Source organism: Oncorhynchus masou, chromosome 32 (genome assembly GCF_036934945.1).
Source record: "Oncorhynchus masou masou isolate Uvic2021 chromosome 32, UVic_Omas_1.1, whole genome shotgun sequence".
Lineage (NCBI taxonomy): Eukaryota > Metazoa > Chordata > Actinopteri > Salmoniformes > Salmonidae > Oncorhynchus > Oncorhynchus masou.
The window spans coordinates 34,831,750-34,850,484 of NC_088243.1; the positions used below are offsets into that span (position 1 = coordinate 34,831,750).

At 42.9% G+C, this 18,735-nt stretch overlaps 1 protein-coding gene across 1 annotated transcript in view; it reads left to right on the forward strand.

Annotated features, from left to right (window-relative positions):
• LOC135525999 (AT-rich interactive domain-containing protein 1B-like) overlaps window positions 1-18,735 on the forward strand; it is a 230,430-nt gene that overhangs the window by 193,625 nt on the left and 18,070 nt on the right. Inside the window, 2 exon segments of the mRNA XM_064954001.1 lie at window positions 9,574-9,717; window positions 16,463-16,581. Of these exon segments, the coding sequence (XP_064810073.1) occupies window positions 9,574-9,717; window positions 16,463-16,581 (263 nt within the window).

Genomic DNA, 18,735 nt, shown 5'->3' on the forward strand with positions numbered 1-18,735 from the left:
TAAAGCAACGTCAACAATGGAGGATATGTCAATAGAAAGTCCTTGGTAATAACCAGGTCCATCTCGAGTGTGGCTGTGGTTATGGGTAGGCACAATAGCATGTTGGATAAAGAGAATGAAACAAAACACGTTTCATATTTAAAGAACTCATTTGGATGAATTAATAGATCTACAATAATAACAATGATAAAAAAAATGATTATAAAATACGAGAAGAGAAACAAAAGGGGAAAAAAAGTGCATCCTACCTGAATAGCGAGTTGCACCGTAGCCTACATTTGGTCGTGCCAACATTCTTCTCATCTTTCTCCATATGGGGGACATTCCCCTTGTAGCAGGGCTCTAGATGAACATTTTCCTTTTCAGTTAGTGGCACCAGCCCATGATTTGGTTGCACCAATTTATTTTCAGGGCCTATCATCTTCTAAAGGCTTATACAGAGCTTTATTAAAAGTGTTATAGACTACTGAGATGGAATTGAAGAAATGTGTTGTTTCATCATCTTGTGATGTGATTACACATTTATGAGGTGCAACCTAATCTAGGGATTATCATGCATTTTTGATAGACACTTACAATATTGTTTTGAAATTTTACTGTTAAAATAGGGCCAAATTTTTATTTAAAAAAAAATGTCAAGAGAGATGAATTTGACTGCATCTTTATGTGCTCTAAGGTCACAGGCTGATACATTTGGGGCTAATTCACCACCTGAGGAAGTGGAAACTCAAAACACATTAGCTAGATCACGAACTCTAAAGATAATACCTACTCATAGGTGTCATGTACATTTCATGTAAAAAAATATCAAAGAGCCTACCGTACAATACTTTACTTCCACTTTATTGAGGTTAATTCTACAGTGCACATTCATCAATGTTTCAGTAAAAGTGTCCCTGGGCAGGTTATTAAAAACTATTACAATAACAATACAGACAACATAGGACAAGCAAATGCAGCAGGCAGACCGACAATAGCACAAAAAAACAACAAAACAAAATACATAAAAGCAACAAACAGTGTTTACACACCTCACAAGATACGTACATACAGTACAACAGATAACATGGAAAGCAGCAATACACAGCTAGGGATTATGTTCACAAGTTTGATTGGCCTTTAGCCATGTCTTTATGTTTTTCGTGTGAAGGTGTGATAGGTGGTGCAGTTACGTGTCTGGTGGCAGTGTGTTCCAGACATGGGAAGCTCTCACAGAGAAAGCAGATGATCTGAAAGTGCTTTTCCTTGAGGGTACAGTCACCTCTCACCGCAGACCTGGATCTGTTGCCGTGGGTTTGCCTTTTCTGTTTAACCAAAGTACTAGGTGGGGCGGAGTTAGGCCATTTAGGATCCTGAAGACAAATCAAATCAAAATCAAATCAAACTTTATTTGTCACATGCGCTGAATACAACATGTGCAGACCTTACCGTGAAATGCTTACTTACAAGCCCTTAACCAACAGTGCAGGACAAGACAATGAGCTTATGCTTTCTGAGGATGTAACAGTGATGATGTTTATTGGGCTTTCTATCAAGCACTTTGAGAGCCTGTTTGTACAGTAGACGGAGTGAATTGGTTTTAATGTTGTACGGCAAGCTTGGTCCCAACTAGTCAAGCAGAATGTTAAGTGAGGGAGTATCATAGCATTGAATTACAGCTTTGCTGCCTTTATAGTCAAACAATTTCATATGTATCGGAAATTAGCTAGGTTGAATTTGGTTATTTGAGTTACCTTTTTAACCTGCTTTTTAAAAGAGAAGTTGGAATAAAATATGATGCCAAGGTACTTAAAATTGGACACCACCTGGAGCTTGTCCTCTGATACATAGATAGCTGCCTCAGTAGCGTCATTGCTCACTCTGACACACTGAGTTCTGCCCCCGAGGTATGATTTCATCCATCTCACTGCATCCGGGGAAAAGTTGAACTTGGACAGTTTTAGTGATGAGACCCTCATGGTCAACAGTATCAAAGTCTTTCCTTAGGTCTATAAACAGTGCCCCAACAACATCCCCTTTGTCCGTTTCTGTGGAGTGGTTTGCTCTGAAGCCAAACTGCGTGGGTTGTGAAGGGGCTGTTGCTGAGGTGGACCATCGTTTACTCTCCTACACACTTTTCAGTAACCTTCGACACAACAGGTATTATACTAATGGGCCTGTAGTTACTCACGTCAGCAGGGTCACCTGATTTAAAGATGGGTGTTATTATGGCCGACTTCCAGACCCTTGGAAACACCCTCTGACCAATAGATGTATTGGTGACCTTAGTAATGGGGCCAGTGAGTGACTCTTTGTAGTTTTTAAGAAAGGTAGAGTCCAGCCCAAACACATCTTTGGCTTTAGAGTTCTTTAGTGAGCTAATCACCTTGTTCACCTCTGACTCAGAAACCTCCCTTATGGTGAAGACAGATTGAGTGTCATACACTGTCACTGAGCCCAATATACCAGTGCAGGGGTTCTGTGTCAGTACCTTGACAGAGTCAACAAAGTATGAGTTGAACGCTGTTGCTATTTTGCCTGCATCCTGTGTTAAACTGCCATTCACATTGATTTGTAGTCTTTTTGCAGTGTTACTATGGTCTGAATTTCCCTTAGCTTCACCAATTATGTTGATAAAAAAGTTGGCCTTGGCCTGTCTGATTTCTTTCATCACATTATTTCTCAACATGGTAAAAACCTATGTCTGTCATGCTCTAATTTGGACTTCCGCGCTATTTTTAGGTCATGGTCTCGTTCTTTCATCAGTTTCCAGATTTCTCTATTTAGCCAAGGAAGAATGCTCTTTTGGCCAGGTTTGGACTTGGTTTTCTTTAGGCATTTATTGTAGTCTGGATTGTGGATAGAAACATCTGACTGTCAGCTTCCACATTTGTATAGGACAGAAGACCATTCCAGTTAATTCTCTTAATTGCGTATTCAAATAATTTAATTCAGCCTTAGGTATCCTGAGCTGATCCGGTTTCCTAACAGTAGAGAAGTTAAACCTGTTCAGTAGAGAGGTTAAACCTGTTCAGTAGAGAAGTTAAACCTGTTCAGTAGAGAAGTTAAACCTGTTCAGTAGAGAGGTTAAACCTGTTCAGTAGAGAGGTTAAACCTGTTCAGTAGAGAAGTTAAACCTGTTCAGTAGAGAAACCTGTTCAGTTAAACCTGTTCAGTAGAGAAGTTAAACCTGTTCAGTAGAGAAGTTAAACCTGTTCAGTAGAGAAGTTAAACCTGTTCAGTAGAGAAGTTAAACCTGTTCAGTAGAGAAGTTAAACCTGTTCAGTAGAGAAGTTAAACCTGTTCAGTAGAGAAGTTAAACCTGTTCAGTAGAGAAGTTAAACCTGTTCAGTAGAGAAGTTAAACCTGTTCAGTAGAGAAGTTAAACCTGTTCAGTAGAGAAGTTAAACATGTTCAGTAGAGAAGTTAAACCTGTTCAGTAGAGAAGTTAAACCTGTTCAGTAGAGAAGTTAAACCTGTTCAGTAGAGAAGTTAAACCTGTTCAGTAGAGAGGTAAAAACTGTTCAGTAGAGAAGTTAAACCTGTTCTTAGAATGCTTTCTGGCTATGAATGTCAGATTATGGTCAGACAGCCCAGAATGATTGTCACTCTCGCTGGTTTATTACTGAACACCAGATTAATCTGTGTTTTAGAAGAAAAAGTCATAGCTGTGTAAGGTCAAAGGTATTAGTGATCCGTTTGAGGATTTTCATAATTAATGTTAAAATCTCCCATTAAGATGACCTCTATCCCAAAATCACATTCCCTAAGCATGTTATTAAACTGATAAAAACACACTTTTGGTGGAAGGTGGTCTGCACACGCCAATAAGTTTAAAATATATTTGGGGGGGGGGGGCAGTTAAAACGTTTGACCAGTATATTCTAGTTCATTATCACATGACCAATCAATATGTTTACATCGGATATGTTCTTTAATGGAAATCATCGTTGTAGCTGGGCTAGGGCTGTTGCGGTGACCATATTACCACCACACCGGGGTCATGAGTCATGACCGCAGTAAAATTCCATGTACAATTCCATTCATAGTAATCTCCTGTTATGCACACTGAATTAAAATAATGCACTCTGGACATGCATTAGTAGTACCCAAATCGCTAATGACCATCAGGTCCTAATGGCCTGCTACTCAGGGCTCTATTGTCCCTCCATCAGGTCCTAATGGCCTGTTACTCAGGGCTCTATTGTCCCTCCATCAGGTCCTAATGGCCTGTTACTCAGGGCTCGATTGTCCCTCCATCAGGTCCTAATGGCCTGCTACTCAGGGCTCTATTGTCCCTCCATCAGGTCCTAATGGCCTGCTACTCAGGGCATCTATTGTCCCTCCATCAGGTCCTAATGGCCTGCTACTCAGGGCTCTATTGTTCCTCCATCAGGTCCTAATGGCCTGTTAGGGCTCATTGTCCCTCCATCAGGTCCTAATGGCCTGTTACTAGGGCTTGTCCCTCCATCAGGTCCTAATGGCCTGCTACTCAGGGCTCTATTGTCCCTCCATCAGGTCCCTGCTAAGGGCTGGTCCTCCATCAGTTACTCAGGGCTCTATTGTCCCTCCATCAGGTACTGATGGTCTGGTATTCAGGGCTCTGTTGTTCTTCCATCAGGTTCTGATGGTCTGCTATTCAGGGCTCTATTGTCCCTCCATCAGGTCCTAATGGCCTGCTACTCAGGGCACTATTGTCCCTCCATCAGGTCCTAATGGCCTGCTACTCAGGGCTCTATTGTTCCTCCATCAGGTCCTAATGGCCTGTTACTCAGGGCTCTATTGTCCCTCCATCAGGTCCTAATGGCCTGCTACTCAGGGCTCTATTGTTCCTCCATCAGGTCCTAATGGCCTGTTACTCAGGGCTCTATTGTCCCTCCATCAGGTACTGATGGTCTGGTATTCAGGGCTCTGTTGTTCTTCCATCAAGTTCTGATGGTCTGCTATTCAGGGCTCTGTTGTTCCTCCATCAGGTTCTGATGGTCAGGTATTCAGGGCTCTATTGTTCCTCCATCAGGTTCTGATGGTCTGGTACTCAGGGCTCTATTGTTCCTCCATCAGGTTCTGATGGTCTGGTACTCAGGGCTCTATTGTTCCTCCATCAGGTTCTGATGGTCTGGTATTCAGGGCTCTATTGTTCTTCTGACCACTCTGTGGAATTACAAATGAAATCTAAAATCACATCAAACACTTCTCATCAAAACAGTAGGCCTAACTTACTTTTAAAACTCACCTCACTGTGGTGATCAATTTTAAGAAAAGTCCTTATGTCTTTCGTACACAATTGGTCTAGCCTATTCTCCAAAATTAAGCAAATTTGAGTAATTGTCTTTGAGTGTGTACTGTATTGTTATGCATACTGGGTGGAGTGTTTACCTTATGCTATGCTCCAATCTTTCTACTAATAAGTCCAGGCGAGAATATATAGGCCTAGGCAATGCTATTGGTTCATTGATTGTGCAGGGTGGCTTATGGTTAGCCTACAATCATAGTGAATTTGTATTTTATTTTGAATAGCCTAGTAAAAGGGCATTTTTTATATTTTCATAATTAATAGGCTGACTCATAACCTTTAGTTACAAAATCTCACCACTGTGTGTCTTCATCTCCTCTTCTTTCTCCTTCATTCCTTTCTTGAGTGCGCAGAGAGGGGCTGTCAACAGTTTAATATGTTTCGTTGTGAAAACATGTTACTTGGTTTCCAAAATTAAGCACTGGGTAGCTGCAGGAACAGGGTTAGAGAGCCCATGGCATACAGAGTTTGGACGGAATATCGCCTATCGCAGAGCGAGAGTCAGGCATGCTCCTCAAACAGTGGCTGATGCTTGGAGTGAACTAACTGGAGAGTAGCCTACCAGGCATGGTTGAAGAAAGGAACCGGTGGGAAGGCAGCCTCTATTGGCTATTCATACGGATGTCTTTTCCCCTGCCCCTGTTCCTGCCCATTTGGTAATGTGCCATTCTAAATTGAAACTAATTTGACATATTAGTCCAGACAAGATTCAATTGAGAATAGTCTGAAGCAGTGGAAACGCGTTCTCTGGAGTGATGAATCACACTTCACCATCTGGCAGTCCGACGAACAAATCTGGAATTGGCAGATGCCAGGAGAACGCTACCAGCCCAAATGCATAGTTCCAACTGTAAAGTTTGGTGGATGAGTAATAATGGTCTGGGGCAGTTTTTCGTGATTCGGGCTAGGCCCCTTAGTTCCAGTGAAGGGAAATCATAACGCTACATCAGACAATGGCATTCTAGATGAGTCTGTGCTTCCAACTTTGTGGCAACAGTTTGGGAAAGGCCCTTTCCTCTTTCAGCATGACAGTGCCCCTGTGCACAAAGTGATGTCCATTCAGAAATGGTTTGTCGAGATCGGTGTGGAAGAACTTGACTGGTCTGCACAGAGCCCTGACCTTAACCCCGTCGAACACCTTTGGGATGAATTGGAACGCTGACTGCGAGCCAGGCCTAACCGCCCAACATCAGTACCCGACCTCACTAATGCTCATGTGGCTGAATGGAAGCACGTTCCCTCAGCAATGTTCCATCATCTAGTGTAAAGCATTCCCAAGATAGTGGAGGCTGTTATAGCAGCAAAGGGGGGATCAACTCCATCTTAATACCCATGACTTTGAAATGAGATGCTCGACGAGCAGGTGTCCAGTCCACATACTTTTGGTTATGTAGTGTAGCTTAGCAGTTTCCGATAGGTGTTGGAGGAATTGTGTTCGTTACTTCCAAGCGATTCAGACAAGCAGGGAACAAGGTAGACTTGGCCATTATTCAGGTCATCGAGGTATGCTGTTTACTGTCCACTCTGCCTACCCCCCCCTTTCGATCCATATGCAATCACAATGGCCAATGTGCATTTCGCGTTTCGTATCTCAAAGCCATATCAAATTTCTTTGTAGTTGCTATTGAGCTCATAATTGAGAGTTGAGCAATAAAAAGTATACGTACAGAAAGATGAGAACATCCTATCCCCATCTGTGACAACAGGAGAGCTGTGTTTTCCCAGCAATTGGATTTAAAAAATGTGATACAATCAGAACACTTTTCTTTCTACCTGAGCATTCTTTCCACCGGGAAAGAAAGAGTAGCTGGCTCGACACAGCAGCAGGCCCCAGCCTAACAGGCACAGGGGCAGGCAAGCAGACACTTTTATTACAGGATTCATGAAGATAACGTACTTTAATGTTTGGCCAAATCATGGTTTTAGCCTTCTAAAAAATAGCACGTTTTTAGTTAGGTGAATGAATGTGCAGCCCGCACCGATGCATCCAATACATGTTTTTCCTGCACAGCCAAGTCAAAGGGTTGCCAAATGTGACTAAATGCTCACAGTCTGGAGCCCTGCCTTGTAGGCTTTTCACCATACTCTTAACTTTTGTTTTACTTCAATTAAAAAGGCCTCCATCTTCGCAATCAACAGTAGCCTGGGCCAAGGAAATGTTTACTAGGAAGTCGGAAGTGGAAGTCAGAAGTTGAAGTCGGAAGTTTACATACACTCAATTAGTATTTGGTAGCATTGCCTTTAAATTGTTTAACTTGGGTCAAACATTTCAGGTAGCATTCCACAAGCTTCCCACAATAAGTTGGGTGAATTTTGGCCCATTCCTCCTGCTTTGCTTTATCTTGGCCAGGTCGCAGTTGTAAATGAGAACTTGTTCTCAACTGGTCTACCTGGTTAAATGAAGGTGAAATAAAATATATATATAAAAATACTATAACACTACCAAAATACACATCTGACTGTGTAGCCTTTGTTGGCAAGTAGGTTGATTTTACTTTTGTGGAAGTTGCCCTCTCCTCCCTCTCATGTGTGGATTAAAGATGTAATGTAATGTATTTCAAACATTGTTTACTGTAACTGTGATAGGAAATACCAATAAAAAAGTGACAAAAAATAAATAATAATAAGTATCTCGTTCTCGATGCGATGGAGATGTTTGCAAGGGATGAAAGTCGTCCTTTTTGACCCGGATGCTGTTGTGGCTGGTATAGTGAGGACCAGCTGCATTAACTTTGTCACCTCTGGGATTTGTCTCATTCCATTTGTGAACTGTACAATCCAACAAGATCAGCCTTAAGTCTAATGAATACTTGGCATATTTGGACAGGTTCTCGTTTGCTGGTGTCAAATTTTGTAACATTGTTTAGATTTTATTCCAGGTCACTAAGCCAAGGAAATTAAGTTCACCAAAGTGCTCAAACCTGGCTCTCATCTGAACATTGTTATTGTCCAGTATGTCGTAAATTCACCCCGTTTACTACGAGTTTCGCTTTCTGCCAGGCCCAGTTCATTGCATTTCTGCTCAAATCACTCATAGAAACTATCAAAGTCTTGTCGCTGCAGAAACTCATATCCATCACTTTGTTCTGCAGAACACGGAAGTGCACGTCAGTGTAATTGAAAATTCCTACAATAGGTAGAATGTGTAGCATGAATTAGCTAGGGCTTTCAAAATCTCACAGTTCTCTTTTACCTTGGCCTTGTGCATGCTGATGCTCAATCTCCGTTGTTCATTCAATGCCAGATCTATCCGTGAGCTGCCAAATGTCTTAAGAGCTATCTGGCTTTGGATGTGAGACACCGATTTCACATGCTTGTTGAGTGCTATAGGCAGTAACTGTCTCTTGTCCGCACGCTGTCGCTGGTGGAGAACAGCAGACGGGAAGCAGTAGAGTTGGCTGCTCGCAGCGCAGCCACAGAGCCAGTCTTTCCGTTGATAACAATCAGATTGAAATGATCGTGTTATTTTCTGTCCGTTCCTTTGATGTCGGTTCCTAAGCTCAGGTGTTGGTCTTCCATTCCTTATCACCCCCGGTTAAGCTAGAAAATCAACTTTAAAAACTGTTTCCGATGCAATATGTTAGCCATTCTGATCAGCTTACTTTAACTAGTAGTAAAATGAACGTAATAGCCAAAAGGCGGCTGATGACGTCCACAGGCAGGAGCGAGCCCGGCCTTTCCTCCTGCCTGTCCCATGACTTTTTTCACTCCAATACGCATTCATCTGTATTATTTGAGTGCAATAGTGAATGGGACATATTGCCACATGAAAGACAGCTAAGCTCTCTGCCTGCCTTTTGGGGTCCGTTAGCTGGCAGTATATGGTAGAAACACGCATGCGCAAGTCATGCCTTGCATTGAGTTTGGAGTTTCAAGGGCTGGAGAAAGGCACACAGCGAGGCTGCCTTTCCCCTGGCCTCATTGTGTACTGTACCAGATCACTGCAGATGTGGGTAGTAAGAACTAGTTCGGGAAATAGATTTTATTATGGAGAAAAAAACATGATGACAAAATGATTATTGATAATATATATATATATATAAATATATAAACAAACGGCATTAATTCAACCCAAGGAACACTGCAGTGAGGTGTGGTCAGTGCCTACCCTGTGAAAATGAATAAACAATTATTTTATATATATATATAAAAATAATTTATATATATATATATATATATAAAATAATTGTTTATTCATTTTCACAGGGTAGGCACTGACCACACCTCACTGCAGTGTTCCTTGGGTTGAATTAATGCCGTTTGTTTAGCCCTTTCCCTCAAACTCTTGTTTCCCTCTGCAGTAGACCTCCCTATGTGAGGTCCCCAGCCCTCCACACCTCTTCTGGACCCAGTCCCCTGCCCCCTCTCCCCACCACCCCCACCCCTCCTCCTCCTCTCCAGCCTCCACACCCCAACTACAACACCCCTCATTCTCAGCAACACGGGTAGGTCAACCAAGCACCATTTCCAAACCACTAACCCTAACCTGCCACTGTTCAGCCTGAAAATGTGCTCATTTGATGCTCATTATGGGTGATATTGCACCTACCTGACACCTAAACTAATCTGGCCAAAGATAGCGTCACTGGCTGAAATTGCTCATGAGGGATTTCACTGGTTGCATAACTGCTAACCTGTATTTAGCTTTCTTTTGACAACTCTTGCTAAATTTGCATGGCTTTTTAAACTCCCTTTCAACCCCCAAGCAATATGTTGTTTTGAGCAAATCTGGAGGTTTCAACCTCTTGAGATTCATTATGTTTAGTTTGTTCAGAGGCCAGCCATAACTTTTTGATGACCACCACAGTGCTCCATTCATCTCATGGTGGGATATCAGAACTCTAAATAGAACTATAGACAACGGCCTGCCAGTTTCAGTTGAATCTCGACATCGCTCATAAGTAATATCCAAAACAAACAACAACAAAAAAGTTCCCTTACGTAGCTTTCTTTTGAGAGTGAAACAGAGAGTCAGCATCATCCCCAAGCGTGTTAATAATGACAAATGAATCCCTCTCCATGTTGAATTGGTTAACATGCATTTTTCTGTGGCGAGAGCGCCCACCATGGTCGATGGTGATGCATCATGGGGCCGGTTGGCATTTGGAGAATCCTGTCTGTGTCTGCGTTGGTTGACACTGTGATTAATGGTCAGGAGAGCGCTGCAGACAGACTATGTAAATGCTGAAGGAGCCATTAACAGACATCTTCACTGTCAATAAGAAGTGGCACAACATGATGCATACTGCTGGGGCAAATCACAAAGCCTGTCAATCTCCACTGCCATTCTACTAGACACCCAGACATAGGCCCACGGTGAGAGAGGCTGGCAGGAGAGGGTGGGAGGCATTGTCTTTGCCTAACTGACTCTCTTAACCACTCCACCACAGTTTTTCTGTCATCCTCACCTGTACCCTCTTCCAGCACAGTTACCCCCTCCCTCCCTCCCTCAGCCCTGTCCTCTTTCTTTCTCATCACCCACTCATCCAGGCCTTCAGAAATGGTCTCTTCCAGTTGCTCTACTAGTCCATAATATAGCATACACACAGTTGAAGTCTGAAGTTTACATACACTTAGGTTGGAGTCATTAAAACTCGTTTTTCAACCACTCCACAAATTTCTTGTTAACAAACTATAGTTTTGGCAAGTCGGTTCGGACATCTACTTTGTGCACGACACAAGTAATTTTTCCAACAATTGTTTACAGACAGATTATTTCACAATTCCAGTGGGTCAGAAGTTTACATACACTCAATTAGTATTTGGTAGCATTGCCTTTAAATTGTTTAACTTGGGTCAAACGTTTCAGGTAGACTTCCACAAGCTTCCCACAATAAGTTGGGTGAATTTTTTTCTGAGATAAATCATTCTCTCTACTATTATTCTGACATTTCACATTCTTAAAATAAAGTGCTGATCCTAACTGACCTAAGACAGGAAATTTTTACTCAATGTCAGGAATTGTGAAAAACTGAATTTAAATGTACGTAATGTACTGTATGTAAACTTCCGACTTCAACTGTACTTACATACATGCTGTGAATACTAGGTCCCCCTCCATAGAAAGACACTGTATGAAAATACTTTATGTCTCTCAGTTCGTCCCTAGATGTGGAGATGGTCTACAAGTAGCCTAGTGGTTAGAGCGTTGGCCTAGTAACTGAAAGGTTGCAAGATTGAATCCCCGAGCTGACAAGGTAAAAATATGTCATTCTGCCCCTGAACAAGGCAGTTAACCCACTGTTCCTAGGCTGTCATTGAAAATAAGAATTTGTTATTAACTGACTTGCCTAATTAAATAAAGGTAGACTAAAAAAAATGGTCTGAGGCTGGCTGAGAATGCAATTAGTGCTGTCTGATGGAAACAGAGAGGGAAGGAGAGAGTGTGTGTGTGTGTGTTAGAGGGCAGCTCTACTGACTCTTCCAGCTGACTTTGAGGAGGCAGAGAGCTGACAGCCCCCTGCTCTGCGGCTGCACGTGCATGGTGTTGCCATGGAGAAAACAGGAAGGGAAGGCAGGGGGACCGATTTAGGAGGATTGTGGACCTCCCCCCCCCCACATCTCCTATTGTTTATCTCTGTTTCTCAACCCTTGTTCTGTTTTGTTCTCGTCCTCTGAACAGCTGAGGGAGATTAAGGGGAAATTGGAGCGAGCTGAAGGCTCTGAATCACTGTGTTTAGTGTTTACTCCTTTATAGTCCTGATTCTGATCGGAGAGCAGCATTGTGAAACATTTAAACCTCTTGTTGTCTGTCTGAAAACAAGCGGCCAACAGCCTGAACCTTGTCCCTGGGCTCGACTACTCCAGATTCATTACGCAGAGTGAAAAGAATGTCGAACGAGCAGAGCAAGGCCACTATGATATCCTGTGGCTGGAGAGGATCTATGATTACATCTAGATAAGTGTGATGGGGATGCTCGCTAGTGCTTTCCTCAGTCCTCAGAGATGTTCCCTTAAGTGCTTTGAATTATACATGATTTCCCATTTTCATGATCAAATCACCAAAACACCCATACTTGGTCTGATTGGCTGACATTTAGAATAATATTATGTTTGTATCTTAAAGACTGTAAACTTGCTGTCAGTAATGTACGTCTATCAAAGGCACTTGGGTTTGAATCGGGTTCTGTTGAGGTTTTGAGTTGAGATGATACCTTTGCACGACTTGTGACTTGGTTTGGATCAATGATTAGAAATAGGAGTAAAGTCTCTTGAGTGAACACTGGTGTTGGGAATTGGCGAACAGAACCAGAGAGTAAGTATTAGGAAGCTAGGTGTTGTCCTGGCTCTGTTGGCTGAAGACAGAAAGTCTTTTTCAAATGACTTTGGTAGCTGTCCCTGGAGCTACAGAAACGGCTTGTAGAAAATAAGCACTTAGAGAAAAGCATGCTTAAAAGAAAAATAAATTAAAGAAATGGAAAGAGAGAAAGCGAGAGAGAAGAGCGCTTAGGGGTAAATCCTCGCCAAATAATTCATTTCTGACCTCCTTAGTAAGTAAATTTACTAAATAAATAAGAGCTGCTTGAATGTCAAGAATGCATTGCTGTTGCCGCCAGCGTTGTGGCTCACAGGCAGCCTTGGCATCAGCTCCAGCTAGGCTTTAATAAATGGCTTCTCTCCCTTCAGAACTGTTTGATGTAAGGGGGAGGGGGGCTTTTCTCAGGATTTAATATGTTAAAAGGCTGTCCTTTCATTCATTGTTTTATTTTTGATTCTGTTTGGGTTGAGTCAGGTAGGCAGGCTGAGCTGAGCTGGCTGCTTGGAATGAAGCTGTGGCTGAGAGGGAGCTTCCTTGAGAGCAGATTGTGTCCATATATAATTCATATTGTTCATACCTTCCCACTGACTACACCATGCAGACCCCCCCTCTCTCTTTCTCTCTTTCTTTCTCTCTCTCTCTTTCTCTCTCTCTCTCTCTCTTCTCTCTGTCAATTCAATTCAATTCAATTCAAGGGGCTTTATTGGCATGGGTAACATGTGTTAACATTGCCAAAGCAAGTAAGGTAGATAATATATAAAGTGAAATAAACAATAAAAATTAACAGTAGACATCACACATACAGAAGTTTCAAAACAATAAAGACATTACAAATGTCATATTATATATATATATATACAGTGTTTTTACAATGTACAAATGGTAAAGGACACAAGATAAAATAAATAAGCATAGATATGGGTCTCTCTCTCTCTCTCTCTCTCCTCTCTCTCTCTCTCCTCTCACCAGGCAGGGTTGATGGGGGGTGGTGGGGCTGGATAATGATAGGGTCTGGATGGTGGCAGTACTTTAGTACCCCTATTTTCTCCTGCCACACAGAATTCACTCCCTGTTGTAGCAGTGAATGTTTGCAGTGGACAGGCAGGAAGGGGACTTTGACACTGGCACTGTAGTGCTGGTCTGGCATGGAGCTGTGTGTGTGACTGCAGCTGGCTGTCTGGCACCCGGTAACCATGGCAGCCCTTGGCAACGGCCCTCTCTCCCTTTCTCTCCCCAGCCGTGCTCAGAGACAGGCCTCCTCAGATGTCCTTCACACATGTGGACAGAATACTAAGGACAGACAGCAGAGTTCCATGCAGGGGGATGAGGGGAGACAGAGAGACAGGCAGGCAGGGAGGGCGACAAGACTGGGACTGGGACTGGGACTGGGACTGACTACAGGGCTAGTCATTTAAATAGAACAGTGATTACTAATCTGTTTATCTGCTGAAGTGATTCAAAGCACATATTATTTCCCTCAGAATATTTCAAGAGGCTCTAAATGTGGCTAACACCCCATGAGAGCATTACTCATAATGGTTTGCGCTGGTAGTAATGTTTTCTGCCTATCTTGTTTCTGGGCTAAAACTAAATCCACATTTTATGGTTTATTTTATTAGTTTTTCCTGACTTCATCTGGCCATATTCATGTTACAACTTGCTGGCTCACAGATTCAATTGAAAGCAGTGTCAAATCAGCAGTATCTTTTTGAGAAGCAGAGAGAGAGAGAGAGATAAAAAACAATAGAGGGTGCGGCTGGGTTTTATCCTTCTCAATTAGAGGAGCTCAGATTCCCCTCAACCGTCCCCTAGCACAGCTAGCTCAGCTCACGATACAATGATTACGCTACAATGACAACTGGATGGTACAGCCTGCGCTGTGAGCTGGAAATACGCCCCCCACAGTCTCACCCGGGACACACTCCCTCTCTCTTCACTATCTTTTCCTCTCTCTGCTCTCTCATCTCTCCAGTTATCCTCTCCCTCTTATTTTTCTCCTTTTCGCTTTCTCCCACTCCCCTCTTGCTGCGTTTCGCCTCTCTTTCCCTCTCCATCCTTCCGCTTCTCCCTCCCTTTCTGCTTTCCCATCGTTCTCTGCGGCAACAGGTTTTTTTCTTCCCCCAGCGAAGGTGCCCGAGAGCAAGATAAATGTGCTGTGCCTTTTTTGATAGCAGCACATGCATACATTAAGTGTGATTAAACGGCCTGCGTTCCCTCCATCAAGTGTTTCCTAATGGGCTTTTTTTATTACATGAATTTGTAATAATGGACTAGCCCCACAGTCGAACTCCACTTTCTTGTTGTTGTTGATGTTTTTTATTACATTATTCTCGTCAGCACTGGCGCTGGGATTTTTGTTGTATGTGGGGCGATGTAGGTTGTGGGTGCAGTAGGGAGAAATAGCACTTTACGGAACTGAAGCGATATACTCCGACACGAGGTGGCAATGTCACCATGTTAGCTACCGATTGTGTTGAATTCTTTGAAGTAACAGAAAGTACCCAATGATACCACATTATTTCCTTGGAAATACCCAGCAAATCCCATCGTAAAACAGTACTGTCAAATAAAGTGCTGCCAAGAAAACAGTCTATAACAGGCAGGATTTGATGGATATCAGTGTATGTTGTTGTCTGTGAGCCATGTTTTTTCCTGTGAGCCCAGGCCCATAGAGGGATTACATATGTATCATCACACATGCTCTATGACTAATTACATCTGTGAGATGATAAACCTCCCAATAATCTCAAACCCATCCCTCCTTCTGCCTGGTTAGTCACTGTCACACATCCAATACATTGTTGTCCTCCTCTGCTTGGGGAAGTTCAGATCTTTTGACTGACTGACACAAATCCGGATTGAGAGTTTGCTTTGTTTTATTGTCCTTGTGATCACAGTGTTGAGATGAATGTAGGATGTAGGATTGCCCTCCAGACAGAAAGGCAATTACTATGACCTTGTCAGTGTGGCATTTTAACACAAAGCTACCCCCACTACTGATACTGATACTACTACTACTATTCCTGTCAACCCTTTACTCCATGTTCCTTAAATACCCTTTCTAGTCTGCTCTACTCTCTCACCACTTCAAGGAAATGATCCACAACAGATGAGGGGATCTTCTGTACTCCTACCCCTCTCTCTCTCTCTCTCTCTCTCTCTCTCTCCCCCCTCTGCCACTTCTCTCACTCTCCTTTTCCTGTTCTCTCGTTATCCAAGGGATTATTTGGACCAGCAGGAAGTAGAGATGTTCCAACTGCTATCCATCCTGGTGCGATGTCTGTTGAGTTGGTACAGGGCTGTTACAGGGCTGGTTCAGAGCTAGCATTGTACAGGGCACAGGGTATGGAGCAGTGACAGTGACCGTCTGTCTGCTGTGTGTGACGCTGGTTCAGCAGGTTGCTGATAAGCCCTCTGATGTCCTCCCAACACGCCGTGATGCGACGAGGCAAGGAGAAAAGAACGGGATTGATTTCAGCCGTCGCCATAGCAACAAATAACATGATCCTTTCCAGAAGCACACCTTAATTAGTTAAATTATGACTTCATGGGGAGAGGAGGGAAGGAGGGAAGAGGGCTGAGGAGAGGAGGGGTGAGGGATTTGCAAGGGATGAGAGGAAGGATAGGAGGATGAAACAGCTTTCTATTCGGCTGTGACTCACACACACTTGCTTTTAAAGAGAGATTCTGTTTTTTTCTACGAAATGCGCCCATACATTTTCAGGATGATGGTTTATACAGTACTGAAATGTATGGGCATATCCTCTACCTGGCATGGCCTTATAGCTTTGCAATAGAGGCAGAAAGTCTAATCTATTACGGAGTCTTTTCTACTACCATGTCAAAAGCCAACTAATTGCTCTCCACACCATGTAGCTGAGTCCAGTCTTTCCTCTCTAACCAGCTCTTGTCTCTCTCTCTCTGTGTCCCAGACAGGGCAGCTACCCAGGCCCTGGCATAAACCAGATTGTGCCCCCCATCAACCAGTCACAGGGCAACAACTCAGGCATGGGCACGCCACAGGGTCCACCCTACAATATGCCACCCTCAGGTAAGACCTGGGCAGGCCAACAAGGTACCCAACAGCAACCAAAGTAGTGAACAATTGTCTAAAATGGTTGTGAGATTAAGTTGAGTCTTCTATAGCCTTCAGTTTGACAGACTTCCAACAACAAATCAAATTGAATGTTATGTATCACATGCGTCGAATACAACTGGTGTAGACTTTACCGTTAAAGGCTTGCTGACAAACCTTTTTCCAATGATGCAGAGCAAAAAAAAGAATATAAATAGAATAAAAATAAATATATACAGTACCAGTCAAAAGTTTGGACAAATCTACTAATTCAAGGGTCATAGTGAAGAATAATAGTGAACTACAAAATAACACATATGATATCATGTATTAACCAAAAATGTTTTAAACAAATCAAAATAGATTTTAGATTCTTCAAAGTAGCCACCCTTGATGACAGCTTTGCACACTCTTGGCATTCTCTTAGCATTCTCTCAACCAGCTTCATGATGTGGTCACCTTGAATGCATTTCAATTAACAGGTGTGCCTTGTTAAAAGTTAATTGTGGAATTTCTTTCCTTCTTAATGCGTTTGAGCCAATCAGTTGTGTTGTGACAAGGTGGGGGTGGTATATTATGGCAAGAACAGCTCAAATAAGAAGAAAAAACAACAGTCCGTCATTACTTTAAGACATGAAGGTCAGTCAATGTGGAACATTTCAATAACTTTGAACGTGCAGTCGCAAAAACCATCAAGCGCTATGATGAAACTGGCTCTCATGAGGACCGCCACAGGACAGGAAGACCCAGAGTTACCTCTGCTGCAGAGGATAAGTTCATTAGAGTTACCAGCCTCAGAAATTGCAGCCCAAATAAATGCTTCACAGAGATCAAGTAACAGACATCTCAACATCTACTGTTCAGAGGAGACTGCGTGAATCAGGCCTCATGGTTGAATTGTTGCAAAGAAACCACTACTAAAGGACACCAATAAAAAGAGAATTGCTTGTGCCAAGAAATACATGCAATGGACATTAGACCAGCGAGTAAAAATGTGAGTCTTTTGGTTCCAACCGCCGTGTCTTTGTGAGCTGCAGAGTAGGTGAACGGATGATCTCCGCATGTGAGGTTCCCACCATGAAGCATGGAGGAGGAGGTGTGATGGTTTGGGGTACTTTGCTGGTGACACTGTCAGTGATTTATTTAGAATTGAAGGCACACTTGACCAGCATGGTACCACAGCATTCTGCAGCGATATGCCGTCCCATCTGGTTTGGGCTTATCATTTGTTTTTCAACAGGACAATGACCCAACACACCTCCAGGCTGAGTAAGGGCTATTTGACCAAGAAGGAGAGTGTTGCAGTGTCTCCCGAGTGACGCAGCGGTCTAAGGCACTGCATCACAGTGCTAGAGGCATCAATACAGACCCTGGTTCAATACCGGGCGGTGTCACATACCGGTCGTGATCGGAGTCCCATAGGGCGGGCGTTGTCTGGGTTCGGGGAGGGTTTGGCCAGGGTAGGTCGTCATTGAAAATTAGAATTTGTTCTTAACTGACTTGCCTATTTAAATAAAGGTTAAATAAAAAAATATATACTGTGCCTTCGGAAAGTATTGAGACCCCTGGACTTTTTCCATATTTTGTTACATTACAGCCATATTTTCTATAATGGATTGGAAAAAAAACGCAGCAATCTACACACAATACCCCATAATGACACAATGAAAACAGGTTTTTAGACATTTTGCAAATGTATTAAAAATAAAAAAAACACATACCTTATTTACATCAGTATTCAGTCCCATTGCTATAAGACACGAAGTTGAGCTCAGGTGTATCCTGTTTCCATTGATCATCCTTGAGATGTTTCTACAACTTCATTGGAATCCACCTGTGGTAAATTTAAATGATTGGACATAATTTGGAAAGGCACACATCTGTCTATATAAGGTCCCACAGTTGTCAGAGCAAAAACCAAGCCACGAGGTCAAAGGAATTATCCGTAGAGCTCCAAGACCGGGTTGTGTCGAGGCACAGATCTGGAAGACGTTTGGAACCACCCAGACTTCTGGAGACTTCCTAAAGCTGGTCGCCTGGCCAAACTGAGCAATTGGGGGAGAAGGGCCTTGGTCAGGGAGGTGAACAAGAACCTGATGGTCACTCTGACAGAGCTATAGAGTTCCTCTG